This window comes from Populus nigra, chromosome 14 (genome assembly GCF_951802175.1).
Source record: "Populus nigra chromosome 14, ddPopNigr1.1, whole genome shotgun sequence".
NCBI lineage: Eukaryota > Viridiplantae > Streptophyta > Magnoliopsida > Malpighiales > Salicaceae > Populus > Populus nigra.
In genome coordinates this window covers 9,486,190-9,500,341 of record NC_084865.1, presented here as the reverse complement: position 1 = coordinate 9,500,341, position 14,152 = coordinate 9,486,190, and the positions used below count along the sequence as shown (strand labels likewise).

The 14,152-nt window shown below is 33.6% G+C and overlaps 2 protein-coding genes across 2 annotated transcripts; both read left to right on the top strand.

Moving 5' to 3' along the window:
* Nucleotides 1–897: 897 nt before the first annotated feature.
* LOC133673591 (cyclin-D5-1-like) lies at nucleotides 898–3,281 on the top strand. The gene is made up of 5 exons (XM_062094467.1): nucleotides 898–1,372; nucleotides 1,463–1,549; nucleotides 1,644–1,935; nucleotides 2,056–2,189; nucleotides 2,319–3,281. Exons 1-5 carry the CDS (start codon nucleotides 1,091–1,093, stop codon nucleotides 2,535–2,537), a joined length of 1,014 nt encoding a protein of 337 aa, XP_061950451.1. The 5' UTR covers nucleotides 898–1,090; the 3' UTR covers nucleotides 2,538–3,281.
* A 4,312-nt stretch (nucleotides 3,282–7,593) lies between these two features.
* Nucleotides 7,594–13,000, top strand: LOC133672659 (uncharacterized). Its single transcript, XM_062093140.1, has 5 exons — nucleotides 7,594–8,760; nucleotides 9,013–9,477; nucleotides 9,600–10,661; nucleotides 11,622–11,730; nucleotides 11,945–13,000. The coding sequence occupies exons 1-5, from the start codon at nucleotides 7,708–7,710 to the stop codon at nucleotides 12,925–12,927; spliced, it is 3,672 nt and encodes a 1,223-aa protein (XP_061949124.1). The 5' UTR covers nucleotides 7,594–7,707; the 3' UTR covers nucleotides 12,928–13,000.
* The last annotated feature ends 1,152 nt before the right edge of the window (nucleotides 13,001–14,152 follow it).

Below are 14,152 nucleotides of genomic sequence, written 5' to 3'. Positions count from 1 at the left end.
TCCTTCAAGTTCACATCATATAAAAAATATGATGGTAAAAAAAAAGAATTTAGTATATCATATATTTATATATAGTTTTATTTTATATGTAACTATATATATAATATAAATATTTTAAATATAATATTGTAGACATATAATCATTTTTTTTGTTTCCTAACATGCTTTATATTCAAATGTATTTTCTAGCAATATTATCTTAATTAAAGTACTATATGCACTAACATATCAAATTGATATACTTTTATATTGTATATTAATATATCTTAATATATTATTTTCTATGTAAATATATTAGTAATTTTTTATTTTTTAATAATATTATATTTTAAACTATTTTAGTAATATATATATATATATATATATATAATGAAGTATTTTACCATTTTAGTTTTTAAATCTTTTATGGAAAGTATTTTCCAATCTTTTAAGTCAAAACACATTTTTCTCCATTTGTGTTTTTATTTGATCAAAAAATAAATTTCATTAGCTAGTTTTTTCGCAATGTAGTCAAACATAAAAAAAAAAAATTTAAAAAAACTTTTCATTAAAAAACTTTTCAAAATACAAATAATACCTCAAAAGTTAAGAAAAATATCATATATCTTTAGCCACCGCATCAATCCTTTAAAATGGGATGAATCCTTTAAGAGATTTTGCTAAAGCAAAATCTTAAAAATTCGAGAATTTTGAAGTGGCAAAACATGTCATGTACAAGAAAATACCGCACAGCCATGATAGCAGTATTCTCTATTAGAATTCAGTCTCAGTTGATATTCGAATTATACGTGCATACAAGCCTTCTTCATACACGGTAAGTATACAATACGTACCATATACAGGCTTGTATGCACGTGATAACCGCTTAAAAATTAACTCTTATATCTCATCTTCTCAGTTTGGCGGCACCGAACCCGCTGGCCTTCACTCCCCGACTCGCCAGATTCTACTCGTCCCTTTGTCTTTCTCCTTGTATACAAACTTCCCCAGTCTCACCAGCGTGGATTCAGCGGTTAGATCATCCTGTGAAATCCCATGTTTCAGTTTGAGCTCTTAAGATTTTCATGATATTAGAATCAAACTAAAATATATGGGAGACTTCGACCATTCTCTCTCTTTGTCAAGTCTTTTGTGTCATGAGAATGAAAGTTGTTTTTTCAACGACAGTATTAGTGATCACGACCACATCAAACATGACCGATCTTGTTTCGGTTTAGAAACTGAAGTTGATGTTGAATATGTAGAGAAGTTGGTGGAGCGGGAGACCATTACTTTTGGATACAGATGTCATGCGTCTTTTGACGATTGCTTGATCACTAGCCATAATTGGTTAAAATTTGCTCGCTTAGATGCCATTGAATGGATTCTTAATGTAATTCGTTTTCTCATTTTTCGATTTCTCCTTTTCAGATTCTCTGTTTTGTTTCTGTTTCTAAAAGTTTGTGTTGTGTTCTGTTTTCAGACAAGAGCAATCTACGGTTTTCGATTTCATACGGCTTATCTTTCTGTCACTTACTTCGACCGTTTTGTTTCAAAAAGATCTATTGACGTAAGAAACCTCTTTCTTTTTTTTTTCAAAATAAGAAACTACTAATTGATTTTGAATGCTTATGATTAATGAACGTTATTTTATCCTTTTACAGGAAGGGAAATTGTGGGCTATCCGTTTGTTATCGGTGGCATGTTTGTCATTAGCAGCGAAGATGGAGGAGCATAAAGTGCCACCCTTATCAGAGTTTCCGGTGGAAGATTACTGTTTTGGAAATAAGGTTATACAGAGAATGGAATTGTTGGTACTGAATACATTGGAATGGACAATGAATTCAATCACTCCTTTTGCTTATCTGCATTACTTCATCCATAAAACATGCGGTGAATCTACACCAAAAGAAACAGTTTCTAGAGCTGTGGAGCTTATTGTGGCAATGATAAAAGGTACAGTAATTTCTTTCATCCCTCTCTTTGCTTATCTGCATTACTTCATCCATAAAACGCTTGGTTTTCCAAGTTTTATTCATGAGTTTAATAAATTCTTGCATGCTATGTTTTGTGTAGAGATCGATTTGCTTGATCATCGACCATCTATTATCGCGGCAGCTGCAGTATTAGCTGCATCCAATCGGAAATTAACGAGAAAAGAGTTGGAGCTGAAAATGGATATGATTTCATCTTGGGGTTCTCTGGAAAATGTGACCTTTCTTGCCTTTGTTTAACAATTCTGTATTTGATATCTTATCTTTTGTCAATTAAATTAAAGAACACAACGTATAGAGATGGGTTGGCCTTATTGATGTTCATTCCATGTTTCCTTGTAACAGGAAAATGTATTTTCCTGTTACATCGCAATGCAGGAAATAGAGATGGGAAAGGTTAAGACACCCAGACTAGTGTTTTATCCTAATTCATCAGCAATACATTCTGGTTCATTTGATGTTCTTGAAAACTCTTCCCTCGTCTCTGGAGCTGGTATTAAAAGAAGCCTCACATTTAATGAATGTGATCAAACTTGCCCAGCTAAGAAAATCTGTCGGCCATAGTGTTTGATGCTGTCTTTAAAGGATTGACTTGGGTTTATTAATGAGATTTCTTTTTTGAAGAAGAAAAAAAAACATGGATCATTGCTCATAGATTGGTTCATATGTCTAATGAGTGTTGGTGGCCATTTTACGGTATGTTTTGGACTTGAGGATTGGTGTTTCATTTTCCAACACCCAACAAAAGAATGAGCCAAGTGAGAAAAAAGAAGCTTATAGAGAAAAGGTAAATAAAAAGGTGTGTTAGCTTTAACCTACAGTAAGAAGAAAGCAGCTGACTGAAGTCCAAAAGCCATTAAGGTGAAGAAAGGCCAGGAGACTCCCCGACGACCATTGAAGACTGCTCGTCTATTGCATTGTTTGGTTTCAAGAATCCCACCATTGCTTACCTTCCTTTTCAGTTATTGTATTTCTTTTCTTCCCGTTTTTCTTTCGTTTGTTGTGACAGGGGGTGCGATGTGTACGTACATCACTTGTAACCCTACCAATGCTTGGGATGCTTAGGTCTTTCAGAAGGCTGAAAGCCATTAGGAATGAAGAAATGTTTTTGATTGATTTGATGTACCTGAGTTGCATCTGGACCATTGAAAAGTGTACAAAGGCTAATGTGTTCAGACTTTTGACGAGTGGGAGGTTTCCTTTTCTCTGTTAAATGGCACTGTGTTTGGGTGTTTTGGGTCATGAAGCGTACTCAGGAATTGAATTCTTTTGCTAATTACAATGTAGCTGGGAGCATTTTGAAACATCTTCAGTTAGAGACCTGCAAATAGCAAAAGAATTCAAGTTATGTGCTTGGTTTTTATTTTTCGAAAAAGAAAACACAATATCAGGAACGCTCTCTTGAAAAGTAAAAAGAAAGCAAACTTGTTGTCATTCTTTCTCAAAGTTTCGCCATTGTTTTCACCAATATGTTATACATGTGAAAGCTGATTTGTGCTCTCTTCCATGGTTGCCCGTAGGGCCCATGCTATCATCATGAAGTTGGAGTCCTCTGTTTTTAGGGTGGACGAGGGGGTTTGAGATTCATGGCAAAATGGTGTCAGAGGCTCCACCCTTCCACATGCCTCCATGGGGTCCTAGGATATCCAGCCTAGCATTGTACAACAATGTATTCTAGGCTGCAGTAATTGCAACGACTATTCTAGGAGACGGTTCACAGTTGGAGTACTTATTGTAAAATAATAAAAAATTACTTTTGATATTAATATATTAAAATAATATGAAAATATAAAAAAATATTAAACTAAACTTTTTAAATTTTTTTTAAATAACATGATTTCAATCACATTTCCAAACACTAATTATATTACATGGTTCAAAATCTAGGTAGATAAAACAACTATTATTTGTTTTATGAGGTGGTTTATTATTTATTCTATTAAAACAAACAAACAAACAACATGTTATCCATCTCTTATAAAATTAAAAAAATATATATCAAAGCTTAGATAAGCAAGCCTAAGTTAGCAGACTTGTATGCTTGGGTCTTTTTTATTAAGGGCCAGGTGTGTTGGGCCACCCAAACTCACATACCATCAAATCAATTTTTTATTTAATTTCAAGAATTCATGGTGGATCGGAGGAGTGATGTTTTTTTTTTTTTATCATTCAGTTGTGAAATTTAAGACCAATTGCTCTAATTTGTAGGAAATGGTGCAAATGAAAGACGGGAACCAAAATAAAAAACACAAAGAAACTTGATGGCCATTACAAAATTTACTCAAAACATTAACTTTGGTCCTTTTATTTTTCAACAAACCCATTTTTAGTCCCTTTGGTTTTCCAAAAATTCCCTTTTGATATAAAACCTCATATATTTTATTTTTTAGTCCTTGATTTGATGTTGGAAAAAGAAAGTCACTAGAATCAGGTGGTAGAGAGAGAAAACATTAGTTGACATCGCTTATGACACCAAAATGGTTAATCGTTTTGTTAATGAGTTTTAAATGATGAGAGTAGTTCCACTAAGGTGTTATTTCACCTCAAAATTGCATGAGATAGTATATCTAATCTTAGAAAGTTTTTGGGTTTTAGGTTGTTTTTTATTTTGGACCTTTTTTAGGTTTTTTTAAGGTAAAAAGATTTATTTAGATCTTTATGATGTTTTTTTTGTATATTTTTGGGTAAAAGCAAATATGGTTTTAAATGAATTTTTGGTGTGAAACACCCCGACCTGATTTTTTGGTGACCTCCCTAGTAATCAAAATTTAGGAAAAGCATGCAATGTGTTGTTTGTCTCAACAAGCAACGCATCATTTGCTCTATTTTAATTTTTTTTTAATAAAATAGATAGTATGTCATCTGTCCTTTATGAAATGAAAAAAAAATATCAAAACCTAAGGTCATGGGCTTGGGATGGTAGACCTGCGTGCTTAGGCTATTCTTACTATAAGTCAAACATGTTGGGCCACCAAGGCCTCCATACATAAGCTTTATCTTGGACTTTTTTTTTCTTCTTCAACTTCATCCTTTGATTATTATTTTTTTGAATTACTTGACTTTTTATTTTTCAATTTCATCATTCAATATTTGATTTGTTTTAAATTAGTCTTTATGATTTATTTTGTTTTACTTTTTCTAAAGTCATCGTGGCTTGAGATACACATTCTTCCATTTTGTTGGGGCTTGATTTTAACAACATTTATTTTTGTTATCATTTTTTTAGTTGTTTAAGTTGTCTTTGGACTCACTAAGTCAATTGGGTCAGATTAAACTAACCCTTATGTGGTTAAGATTTTTTTTTCCCTGCTAGAGAATACGTTAATAGTGCATACTCTTTTTTTTACTCTTAAAAAATTGATTTGACCAGCAATGTAGGGCGGGCCAATTATCTATTATAGTTTTATTCGAACTCATATCCTAGCACTTATTAGACACCTTTAAGGTAAGATGTTGTTCGATTCTTCTAAGCTACTCTTACGAAGAGTTCTTAAGTATAAAAGGAATATAGGTTGATGTTTGGTGTTATAGATGTAAAAGGTTTTGGTGATTGTGCTTCCCTGCTAGGTCATACTAATTTTTTCACAAAAAATGATGTTCAGGTGTAACGTTTTTAAAAAAGAAGAAAAATCTTCAAATCAAGTTATATACTTGTTTCATTAAGGGAAAAATGATATAGCTCATTTCTTGACCCATTAAATATAGAAGGATGAAATAGCGTAAAAAAGAACCTAAATAAATCATCCCTGACCAACCCTAGTTAGCATGATAAACTTGTAACCTCGGTAATTAAGGACGAGCTAACTCAAGTTATCTTGTCAAATCCATAACCCAGATCATGAGATTAAAATAGCCCAATATAAAAAAATATCAACCTATGTTAACTATTCAAACTTGTGACCCAAGTCATTAGATTCGATGCGCTCTATCTAGAAAAACCATGAAATTTAATTCTCATTCAATAAAATATTGAAAGATAAAATTGAAAAAAAGAATTTCAATCATACAAAAGAATTCAAAACAAAAATAAAATAAAAGAATAAGGACCAAAATTATAATAGAAAATAAATTTAATATTTTATTGAAGGGTGAAATTGAAAAGAAAAATCCATTTAGCAAATGGACAAAAAAACATTTCAAAGAATGAAGATCAAAATTAATATACAAAATAAATTTTATATTTCGTTAAAGGGTGAGATTGAAATATTTTTTTATAGAAAAAGGACCTCAAAAAACCCAAAATAATAAGGATCAAATTGGTAAACATAATATACCATTAATTTTGATAGAAGGATGAGATTGAGAAAAAAGAACTTTTACAAAAAACCAAAAAAAAAATAGAAGTCAAAAGAATTAGGATAGATTTGAAAAATATAATATATAAAAAATTAGAATTAAATAATAAAATTAAAAAGAAACAAAACATTTATAAAATAACTAAGAGCAAATATTTTGCAACCCTAAAATTCAATTACAATGTTCTTAGCAAACACCTTTTTTATTTTTTTTAAGTATTGTTTGTTTTATATTTTAATCCCTAATGTTTATTATATTTATGTTTAAATAATAATATTTTATCTGATTTGTATTTTGGTCTCTAGTAATTGGAAGAACAGAGAAGTGAGGTGAGAGAAAGTATTAGCATGCTGCCATAAAAAAGAACTTTCCATATGATTAACAAGAAGAATTCATTAACGGCGGTTAAGTTCCAAGTCAGAATCCAAAAGATCTAATTGGGTTATTTTTTCTCTCTAAAAAATTACAGTTTTTTCTTTTTCTTTTATTTATTTATTTATTTATTTTATTTTTCTAAAAGCTAGACATAGACATGGAAAGCTATTTGATCTTTTGTTTAAATATTGGATGCTGTAAAATTAAATTATTTGATTAAATAAATATTTTAAAACCACATGATAATACCATAATCTTGAAATAAAGTTGATTATTTCATGAAAAATAATATATGAATCTAATGCACAAAAAATTATTTGTTGATTTTTATATAATTTCTTACAAATTAATTATTACTTTATTTCTCACACTACAATCTTATAAAAATTATTAAATAATTTTAACTTCAAAAAAAGATTTGTAGAAAAGATAAAGAAGAAGTAGTTAAAAATTATTTGAAATAATTTATGAAATTATATGTTTTTAAATTTTATTATTTTTCAACTTTTTTATTTGTTAGATTTAATATTTATTATTTTGATTATTATTTATTTTATTTGAAATAATTTATGAAATTATATATATTTTTTAATTTCATTCTCATCTAACTTTTTAATTTGTAAGATTTATTTTTTATTATTTTAATAAACTTGAAAAAAAATATTAACAAGTTATTTTTCAATTCATTTATCATGATATAACCAAATACTATAAAATATTTTTTAATTTATTTTTTATGATACTATAAAATATTATAAAATAATTCACTTTTCAAGATTTTATTTTTCTAAAGAAAAATCAATTTTTTTAAAAAATATTTTTTACCAAATAAAGAGCTTAATAAAAAAAAAACCCATGAAAATATGAAAATATTTTGTGTCTTTTCTTCATCAAAGAAACTAAGGCATGCTGTAATAGGCGGGGAGGCTTTGAGAATTTGAAACCGAACCCTTGATTTGAAATATGAACAGATCCAGACAACAAAGACAAACAATCCCTCCATTAATTTATTTCTATCCTCTAACTCCCTTTACTACTTCTAGAATCCCAAGTTTCTCCCTCCATGGAGAAGAGGCATTGTCATCCGTCTTCTCTCCATAACTCATCGCCGCAGGAACTCCTCTCCTCAGCCACAGAACTCAATCTCAAAGTCAAATCCTCAAAACGAACACTCAAATCCTTAATCCACTCTATCCCCTCCTCTTCTCCTCTATCTTCCTCCCTCCCTCCCTCTCTGCATACTTTCATTTCCGATTCTATCCTTTCCTTCCGCCACCCCACCAGCCCCCCTCCCTCTAAAAAACGCCGTCGATCCGGCCGTAAAAATAATACCGATGAGGAAGCCGCTCTCAACCTCCACAAACAACCACAACAACATAATCTCGAGAAGCTCCACCTTCTTGCTCACGTTGCTTTTCTATGCGTTTCGCATCCCAAGAAGGTGTTTTCGCCTCGGGATCTGTTGCCATCTGTTCAGTTGCTTCATGACAATTTGGTCTTTTTTGAGTCGGATTCGAGTTTGTTGTTGGAGATATCGAATTTATGTGAGGTTTATTGGAGGGAGAATTTACAGGGGAGAGAAATGTTGATTTCACAGTCTTTACCATTTCTGGTTTCGCGGTCTTTGACATTGAAGAAGAAAGTGGACGTTCATAGAGTTTATGCTTTACGTGAGGCTTTTACTTTGTTTGATTTCGAGGATGAGAGCATTGAGGATTTGAAGATGTTGTTGATTCGGACTGTGATTGCGCCGATTTATCTGAAGACTGAGGATGGGAGGAAGTTCTTGGGGTTTATTTTTGGGTTGAGTATGCAGTTAATGAAGGAGGCATTGGCGATGATAAAGTCTCAGATTGCATTTGGTAGGAAGTCCATCCTGGAAGCATATGGAGTGGTGTTGTTTCGGGCATGGAAAGGGGTTGATGGGGTTTTGAAGAAGGAGTTTGAGGGTGGGTTCCTACAGGGTTTGATTGAGGGCTCGATATATGCGAATTCCAGGGTGTTTGCAGCTTCTGTGAGGAGGGTTTTGGGTGGGTTTGTTAGTCAAAGGATTACTGATGAGGTTGAAAAGTTGCTTTTTCGGCTTGCTGAGCCTGTGATATTTCGGTCCCTCCAGGTAAACCAATTCTTTTATCCCATGTAAACTTGATTTTCATGATAATATACCTGTTTGGAATAAATTATTAACTAGCATATAGCAATTTGTGTTGGCATGTGAAATAAATGTAATATTAACTTGGTAGCTGTTGCTCATACACAATTGATCTTAAGGATGCAATTGTTCTTTTCAACACATCTAATTCATTATTGGTTGGTTTAGATAATTTGATTAAAGAATTATGAGATTGTTCTATGCACGTTTTGACAGGTTGCCAATTCAAATGTTCGTCTTAATGCATTGCATTTACTTTTAGATTTTTTCCCTCTTGAAGATCCTGATGCCATGAAAGAAGTAAAAGATACACTGCTTGATAAGCAGTTCTTTTTAATGGAGAGATTGATCATGGACGATTGTCCAGATGTAAGAGTTGTTGCAGTAGAAGGTTGTTTTCGTGTCCTTCATTTATTTTGGGAAATCATCCCCTCATCAACCATTACAAAGCTGCTTACAAAAATATTTGATGACATGTCACACGATATATGCAATGAGGTTAGGCTTTCAACGGTGAATGGCACCATTTATTTGCTTGGAAATCCACAGTCTCATGAAATTCTTAAAGTTCTTCTACCAAGATTGGGGCATCTGATCCTGGATAGTGCTCTTTCTAGTCGTGCTGCTGTCATGGATCTCCTCCTCCTTATAAGGGATATCCGATCCTTTCAATTTAATAAGGTATTGCTTTTGCATTAACATTTTTGTATTGTTTTTAGCATCTTACTCATGTTACTTGGTTGAGTTTATTCTTACTATATTTGTATATCTCTCATTGGCTGGCTGTTATTATAAAACTGCAGGTGGTTGGTTTAGATGTGTTATTATCAACACTTGCAAATGATCATTCTCAGGTTGCACAGAAGATTGCTAGATTGCTTATACCATCATACTTTCCCTCAAAAGTTAGCATCGAAGAGGCATGCAATCGTTGTGTCACTCTTATTAAAAGGTCTCCCATGGCTGGTGCAAGGTTTTGTGAGTTTGCCATGTTAGAGGGGGCATCTCCCAAGTCTCTCATGGAGCTTGTCAGAGTGTTGATCGGTTTGGTTTTGTCAAATGAAAAACTACATGCAGATCAGATTGAGGGTTTACTTACTGCCGCTGCCTCCCTATGCAACAATCTAGTCAGTGAGCCTTGCTATAAGAATGCCCTTAAAGAGTTTTTCACCGGTGGAAAAGTAAAGTGCTTGTTTGCTGCTGCATCCACTGGGCATGCTCAACCATCTGTACTCAACATTTGTTCCGTTGTTTCTCCTGATGATGTTGCTGGGCTTGTTGAAGAATGCATGAGCCTAGTTACTAATTGTTGCGGATTACCAAATAATGTGGAAATGCAAGCTAAAGTAAGGTCCGCTCACAGATTATTGTTGTCTTATAGTGGCTTTGATGATATGTTCGATTCTTTAACAAGGCTTTTGCAAAGAGCTGCCTATCGTTGCCATGTTAAATTTGGAGTTGAAATACCAAAGCAGAGAGTTTCCCCTGGGAAAAGGAAAAAATGCAAGTCCTCAGTCAAAATCTCAGCCAAGAGGAAGCATGTAGGTGGGAAAAATTCAACCACTTTTGAGTATGATTACTCAATTGCTGTTGGAATTGCCTGCCAGATTAAAGACCTGGTTGTTTCTGAGGACTCTCGGGAAGCTATTTTACGGTCCCAAGCTCTAGAATCGTCATTTCTTGCTCTGAAGGTCATTTCAGAGGTCAGCATTGAGCACTGCATCTCCTGCGAGTATATGGACACATCACCTGTTTTGGCGTATTCAGGTCTTGCCTTGCATATGAGTCTTCAAAACGTAAGCATTAGTACAAATGATAGTGGCAGCAAGAACAGTGAGGGGACTGACTCTTCATCAATTTTGGAGGCAAGTTGTATTTTTTTTTCTTTCACTTTTGTTTTATTGAAGTCTCTATTCTCTATGACTCTCCATTGTATTTTTGTCTTTGACCAATAAATCATTCAATCCTTATGTGATTTTGCCAGTTTTGTGTTGCTTAGCCTTACATTCTATGGCAATACCTGAATTTTTTATTTTGCAAGAAATTTAATGTCCCTTTTCTTCACATTAGACCTTGAATTTAATTTCCATCTCTTGTTCTGCCATGGAATTTATCATTCTTTACATGGAAACAGTGTAACATCCTGAAATCAATGATCCCCTATTTTCCCAATGCCATCAGCACAAGCATGCTGGTTTACTTCTTTAGAGCTGCCACTTTATGCAAAATCTTGAAGCAGGACTGTGTTTCTTAATATTCCTCCCAGAACCCCACTTTGGCGGGGATCATAATCAGACATTGGTTGCTTATCAATACAAGCATTATAATTTGTAGCTGCCAGTTGTTGATTTAAGACCTGGTTAATGAGCTCCTTGAAAGTATTTTGTTTTTTGAATTTTAATAATAGGCATCTGTAGACAATTGGTGTTCTGTACCAATATACATGTATATCTTTCTCATTTTGTAACCGTGGTAATCATAACATTTGAAAGTATTATAATTTGTAGCTGCCAGTTGTTGATTTAAGACCTGGTTAATGAGCTAATTGAAAGTATTTTTGTTGTTTGAATTTTAATAATAGGCTTCTATAGACATTAGGTGTTCTGTACTAATATACATGTATATCTTTCTCATCTTACAACTGTGGTAATCACAACAGACTTTGTAATCTTCATGGATTTTTTTAATAGAGTGCATTTTTTAACTGTACCTGCTCCTTTGTCAGTTGTGACTGTTGCTCACATACGTGCTTCAATTTTTGAGAACGAGGAAACGTTTGTTGATGTGCTCTCAATTCTGTTTCCTCTAAATTTCATTTTCTTCAGACTGTGTTGGACCAGACAGTGGATCACCTTCTTAATTGTATTGATAAGCTGCTCGGAGAAGTTAACATTGGGGAAACTCAAGCAGACGCATCTATTTCAAATAATGATGGTGAGTGATTAAGGAGAGTATATAATTAAATCACCATCCCTTTAGCGCTGCTGTTCAATTATAGAATATTAGTGACTGCAATAATTTGAATATCTGCGTCTTACATGAGATCTCATCATGCAATATTTTGCTTTTAACATCTCCATTATTCTTCTTTGTTTTTCATTAGAGAGGAATAATTTTTTTTTAACGATGACTTTTTACCATTACGTAGGATCTCTCTCTACCAAAGAAAGGGGGATGTCAAATAAGGTGAAGATGCTTACTGCAGTGCTAAAGCTCATAGTTGATTCCATTGCAATGGGCCTTCTATCTCGCATTCATGGAAGGTGCTTGAACTTTACGTCTGCATATTTAAAACACATCATCTTTGCATTAGAGCACCAATCTAGTGAAAAACTGCAATTTAAGGAGGATGAGTTGAAAGATTGTTTTCTGTGTCTGAAGAGCTCCTTCAGTTATGCAGCCAAGTTACTCAATCTGATCCTTCGTGACACCAGTGAAACTTCACCACTACTGCCAGAAGCTTTTGATCTTGTCAATGATATGCTTGATCTAATCACCTCAATTGAATTGCACTTAGGCTCTGGTTTTGCAGCAGGCCTGGTTGCTGCAGCCAAGTCTTGGCTGCCTGATCTGATTCTTGCATTGGGATCTCCGTGCATGCTAAACAAGACTCAAGTAGCAAGCGCATATATAACTGCATTAGATTGCATTAAGTCTGGTTATCCATCGTGGCCTATAATTTTAGCAAAGACTGAGCTTTATGAAATAAGAGAAGCTAACCCAGAAGAGGAGGATGATATAACTTCCGAACCAGAAGAATTCCGTGCGTTTAAGAAATTCATGGAAATGATAGTTTCACTATTGAAGGGGAAGTTTAACATTCTGGATGCAGTTGGAGTGATTTTATTGACTGGCTCAGTTGTTGGCCTTGAAAGGAAGGACTTTGGAGTAGTATTGGGACTTGTACATTTTGTCTGTGTGAAGTTAGTTGGAGAAGAAGACAGGGAATGGAATGAACTGGATATGATGTTGGCTTCTCTGCCAGACATCTACCCTCAGATCGAGAGAGGGATTGAGGAACAGAGTGACGAAAATGCAAGGCAAAAATTATGCAGTGCCAGGATGTTGCTTGACCATGTTTGGTTTTACCATCTTTATGAAACCGGGAGATTTTCTGCTATGAAAGAATAAATGGAACTTCTGTAAGAAATTTTATATTTTAAATTCTATGCTGAGTATAAGCGTTGCATCCCATTTTATTTCATTCTGCAGAGGTTGAATGAAATGACAAAATCGTTCCTGTTCTTTTCTGAGACGGGACAAAATTACTCCTGGTCATTAAACCGTTATAAATTAACAGGTTCATGTTCTTTAACCAAACGGCAGTCATATGATTGCAATGCCTTAGCAGCATGTCCAAACATCATGAAATAGCTTCAAAGAGTACAAGATGGGCAAGGATGTCTCAAACCTCAGTTAGTAGTGTACTAATTACTCTGCTGACCATGACGAGTCCTGTCTGAGGGAGAACAAACTCGAAAAAAAAAAAAAAAAACTGGAATCTTGAGCTATACTGTTAGAGAGTTTTCCTCTTCTCAATACAATACCTGACTAGAAGAATAGTGCAATAGTTGTGCTTGCTGCTGTGAGCCTATCAGACTGAGAATGCCATGATAAAACTGCAGATACAGGTAATAAGAATTCTGGGGGAAGTCCCCTGGAGATGGATGAGAGAAGTTTGAACGCTGATGCAGCTACTATCAACAAACACGAGGCTAGACTGTAATTATCAAAGAAACGATTTCTGGAGGAGATTGCTGAAGCTCAAGGTTTGCTGCGTGCACAAAACTGGACAAGGAAGTTGGACTGCACAGGATCCGCATTCCAAGAACAGCCTGGGTGTCATGACTATAGGTTGTTTGACGTTGTGTTTTAACTTGTATTTTGGTGCATTTTAAAAGTATATTTAGATAAAAGACGTTATTTTGTAGTGTGTTTTTATGATTTTGATATATTGATATTAAAAATAAAAAATAATTTAATATACTTCTAAGTAAAAAACACTTTTGAAAAGTATCATACATTACAATACAAAAAACACATCAAACTGAATTGTCCTATTTAGATAAACTCATTTCTAATAAGTTGATGGACTCTTTTTTAAAGGCCTTTTCTTCTTCTTCTTTTTTTCTAGTATAGTATTGTGAGAAGATTGAACATCCAACTTTATGGAGCAACTCTTTCCCTAGCCATAACATAATGTGGAATCTAGATCACTTCCTCGAGCACCATTCTTTTAAGATAGAAGGGTGTTTTGATTCTAATGAATCAAGTTATAACTTACACCTTCTATGGAAAGTAAGTTCTATTTCAGAGATTGAGCTCTTTTAGTGTGTTTTGCCCTTACTAGTAAGAA

Bases quoted from the DNA above. Each gene is read 5' to 3' on its own strand.
- LOC133673591 (XM_062094467.1), top strand. From the start codon at position 1,091: ATGGGAGACTTCGACCATTCTCTCTCTTTGTCAAGTCTTTTGTGTCAT. The intron at 1,550-1,643 runs GTAAGAAACCTC...ATCCTTTTACAG, and splicing joins TTTCAAAAAGATCTATTGAC to GAAGGGAAATTGTGGGCTAT. The intron at 1,936-2,055 runs GTACAGTAATTT...TGTTTTGTGTAG, and splicing joins TATTGTGGCAATGATAAAAG to AGATCGATTTGCTTGATCAT.
- LOC133672659 (XM_062093140.1), top strand. From the start codon at position 7,708: ATGGAGAAGAGGCATTGTCATCCGTCTTCTCTCCATAACTCATCGCCG. The intron at 9,478-9,599 runs GTATTGCTTTTG...ATAAAACTGCAG, and splicing joins GATCCTTTCAATTTAATAAG to GTGGTTGGTTTAGATGTGTT. The intron at 11,731-11,944 runs GTGAGTGATTAA...ACCATTACGTAG, and splicing joins ATCTATTTCAAATAATGATG to GATCTCTCTCTACCAAAGAA.